The sequence below is a fragment of the Octodon degus genome, unplaced genomic scaffold (assembly GCF_000260255.1).
Source record: "Octodon degus isolate 3935 unplaced genomic scaffold, OctDeg1.0 scaffold00171, whole genome shotgun sequence".
In the NCBI taxonomy this organism is placed as follows: Eukaryota; Metazoa; Chordata; class Mammalia; order Rodentia; family Octodontidae; genus Octodon; species Octodon degus.
In genome coordinates, this window is record NW_004524747.1 from 2665423 (window position 1) to 2669761 (window position 4339).

General features: G+C 39.7%; 1 protein-coding gene across 2 annotated transcripts in view; it reads right to left on the minus strand.

Annotated features, from left to right (window-relative positions):
- The window catches only part of Tspan6 (tetraspanin 6), a 17529-nt gene extending 13190 nt beyond the window's left edge, over window positions 1–4339 (minus strand). Inside the window, exons 1-3 of one of the 2 annotated variants that reach the window (XM_004643330.3) lie at window positions 4130–4339; window positions 2963–3151; window positions 2546–2620 (exon numbers count right to left, since the gene is read on the minus strand). In XM_004643330.3, coding sequence (XP_004643387.1) covers window positions 2546–2620; window positions 2963–3151; window positions 4130–4216 — 351 coding nt within the window. In that variant the 5' untranslated portion in view covers window positions 4217–4339. The remainder of the gene's footprint in view (window positions 1–2545; window positions 2621–2962; window positions 3152–4129) is intronic. The other variant, XM_023703454.1, reaches the window with a different exon arrangement.

Here is a 4339-nt window from a genome sequence, read left to right on the forward strand (position 1 = left end):
CACTAAGAAGAATATATGCAGTGTATTATTTGTTGAAACTGTACTTCCGATTTGATTTGAAACTGTCTCATTGCTGTTTATCAATAAAACTTTAATAAAAAAAGAAACTAGGACCAGAAATCCCATTCAAACCAGCTATCCCCCTACTGGGAATTTTCCCAGAGGAACTGAAAACATCATATCATAGTGATATATGTGTATCTATGTTTATACCAGCATAATTTGTGACAGCCAAATCTTGCAAACAACCAAAATGCCTGTCACCTGAGGAATAGATGAAAAAGATGTGCTATTTTTATACAATGGAGTATTATTCAGCTATAAAGAATGATAAACTTGAAGCCTTCATATTTAAGCAGATGCTACTTGAAGATATACTCATAAGTGAAATAAACCAGACCCACGTGTGTAAATATCGTAGTCTCCCCAGTGTAAGAACTCAAAAGAAGTAATAAAAATTAAAAAGTATAACATAACTAAATGGAAAGTGAGAACTTAAGGATTAAACAACCAATAAAAGAGGGCAAGGAGAAAAGCTAGGAAACATGACAGGGGCAAAATCATACATTTATATACACAAGATGGTTAAGTCAATGATACTGAGAATCTCCATCAGGTTTTTGAAACTAGCAGTTACTTTGTAGGATTCTCACCCTAACTATATATGCTGATACCTGTGAACTAAGCAACTGCACCGAGGATCACCATACCAAGGATCAGCATACTAGGGCCAGGCTTGAATGTCTGTCATTCCCGTCTTCTAAATATGTACTGCTTCTAATGTCATATCAATTACTTTATACTCTCTCTCAAGTAAATGTTTGTTTAAAAAATGGTAATAAATGAAAACAAGAGACAAGAAATAAATGTCATAGGACTGTCCTGCTACAATGTTGTATATGGTTAGATTTCTAAATTTCTGTGTAAAAATGTGTAATTGTTTATTTTTATATTTTTTCACATTCTATGGGGATTTAAAGTTTAGCATATCAACAATTGTTGGAAAATATCTGTTCCATGTTATGTCTAAGGTGTCTGATATTAAGACAGATAGCAATGTGGAGCTGAACTGCCTATGTTGTAGGGAAATAATATCATTAGGCTTCTCTTCTGGAGGGTTAACAACCTAAATTTGCAAATGAAAAAATTAGAGAAAAAGAAGGGCTACAAGGATAGCCAATATTTTGGCCCTAGCCCTTAAAGGTCAGTGAGGACTCAGGACATAAGAGAACCTGCAGTGTAACATCCTGTAACTCAGTGGTATCCCAAAGTTTCTGATCAAGGAGATTATGGGGCCACAGAGGAAACTGATCGATGATGTAGAGTGTGCCTAAGGAGAGTCACAGGGAGAGAAAACATTCTCTCAGGCTTTCACAGAAAGCAAGTTGGTCAAGCAATGGCCATGACTCATCCAGATGGCTGACACTGACAAAAGATCTACAAACTGCTGTATAGGGTCTCAGGGTAAGTTCCGAGGAGATTTGACTGATCTTGTCAGATACAAAAGTTACACTTTTTTTGTTACACAGGTCTTTCTTTATCTTGGTCTTTTATTTTTTTATTTTTTAAAAATTTTTTATCTTGGTCTTAACCGTCCACCAGAAAAGTATAAACACAAGGTATTAAAAAGTAAAGCCAGGGCTGGTGAGATGGCTCAGTGGTCTAAAGCACCTACTTAGAACAAGCTTAGGAAAGCACAGGGACCGCGGTTCAATCCCCCAGCACCACATGCCAGCCAGCCCCGCCCCCTGGTGGGCTGAGCTGGCCACACACACACACACACACACATAAACAAATAAAAATATTTTAAAAAAAAGTAAAGCCATATTAAATATGCTGAGCTGTAAAGGCTCAAGTCAACAACATCTGACATTACCAGTCATGTGGATAACCCACTACTATTATGGACTAGTGGACTATTTTGGACTATTTTGCTGAATTCATGCACCTACAATATTTAAATGACAATGGAATACCCTTCTCTGACAAAGCTAAACAAAAATGGGATACAAATGAAGGACCATTTTGTGTCTGTATATACAAAATAGGATAGATATACAGCTACTTTCTCTTAATTCAATGAGAAGAAAGATTTGTACTAATAGTGTTTAGACAAGATATCATGTCTGTATCTCGTACTATCAATAATTACTACAAAGACGATATGCAATGTATTAATTATTGTAACTGTCTTACTAACCTGTTTTGAAACTGTCTCATTGCTATTTCTTTCTCAATAAAATTAATTTTTAAAAAAGTGGGCTAGAATTTTTATTAGAAAGCTATTACTGTCAACTATAGGCTGGAAAGTAAGAAGTTTTAAAATCAACTGTGATTTTAAACTATTAAGAATTTCCTAACTCTGCCATTTAAATTAATTCATTTTTATCTTTTAAAAGATAACTTTTAACATATTAAGATTGTTTATTTTTGTATTATTTGTTGAAACTGTACTTCCGATTTGATTTGAAACTGTCTCATTGCTGTTTATCAATAAAACTTTGAAAAAAAAAGAAAAAAAAAAGATTGTTTATTTCAGGCTTACCTCATGTCTGAAAACAAATCCTATGATGGCAGCGACTAGTTCAACCAAAAAAATGAGAATCAGAAACATGGCATACTGTGGGAATAAAAAAAAATACAAGTCAGCAGAAAGAAGATCTATCACAGCTACAAAGAGAGTCAAAGTAAGGGGAAGCTTTTGCTCACTCAGCTCAGTGTGTTTTTATTAAAAAGGGTAGGGAAAACAATATTAAAATGTCTAGTTTGAAAGTGAAAATTTAAAAAATAAAAATAATTTTTAAAAAGTGAAAATTGGCAGCTTAACTATTACTTTGTAAATTTTCATAAGGAACGGAAAGAAGTGTAAAAGGTTATGGCCAGCTCCAAAAAAAACCAAAACCTACAACATATAAGGCTTTTTTAAAACCAAGAATCAATTCTAAGGAAAACAAGAACTTACCAGTTTTAGCATCCATGCAGAAGCTCGACAGGTAGCAAAGCAACCAAAGGTGCCCAAAAGAATAATGACAGTGCCAGTGACAATGAGCACGAAGGGGACATTGGTGGCCTGCTCATTCAAAAGCAAAAAATAATTTTCCAGGCTCACCTTACCCCAAATGCCCACAGCAAGAAGGATTATGCCAGTGACCTATGGGAGGAATCAAGAGAATAGAAATAGTTAAGCCCTTTATAAATTAGCATCTTCAAATTAAAAACCCAGAAGCATTTAAGGCACAAAGGATGTGACCATGAATTTAGCAGTCTGGTGGTCATAGTCCCGCTGCTGGGAGAAAGGGGGAGGATGGACGAGGGTAGGAAGGAGAGCTGCACACAAAGGTAAACAGAACTACACATCCTATCGAAATTCTTTAAATTTATCTGTGGGGGGGGGGAGATAGCTCAGTAGAAGAAGTGCTTGCCTGGCAAGCTCAAGAGCCTGAGTTCAATCCCCGGTTCCGCAAAAAAAAAAAAAAAAAAAAAGAATAATAAATTCATCTGTGTGCATGGGGGAGCAAACACAATCTCAGGGTATACAGTATCTGCCACGGGATTGAAGCTTCCTGTTTTACTCTCCTGGTTTAGGATGAAAACCTTCGGAGGGGAGCGCGTTTTAGTGCGAGAAATACCCCCCTCTGCCCTCCCCGAGTTAAGAGATGGGCGCAGGATACAAAGGATAGTACTCAGAAGTAAACTCAAGGCCAGATCGGTGGGAGTGCAGCCATAGCACACTTACCTGTGAAGCACTCCCCCGTCCTGAAGCAATGCAAAGAAAAGATTTAGTACTATTCTGCTTACAAGCACTCAAAGGTGCCAGTCGAGCCTCACCTTTCCGATTCGGGGACATCCTTCGCGTGGACTGGGGGCTTCATTCACGCCCTCCCCTCCCGCAGCAGCGAGCGCTCGCTCCTCCGGGCCTCGACTCAGGCCTCGGGCTGCTTTGTTCGCACCCAGTTAAACGCGCAGCCCCGGGTCCGAGCTCAGGCCAGGCCCTCGGCTGTGCCAGCCGCGGGGTCCCAGGAACTACGGTCACCCAGACCCCACCCCACTCCGGGCCCACACTGCCTCGGCTCAGGTCACACCCCCACCTGAACCCGCCGTTCTGTCCTTGAGCACCACAGACTCTTACCCAAAAGACGAAGGTGTAGATAAGAAGAAGGCTCTTGAAACAAGTAATGACTGGTTTGGTCTGCAGTCTCCGAGAAGGGGACGCCATTAAGGAGCCCCAGCCCCGGCACCACCGCACCGGGCGTTCGAACAAGGAGAGCAAGGCGCAGTCCCCGAGTTCCTCCGAAAGTGTACGAATCCCAGCAACTGAGAAAAGCCGGAAACGCGCTAT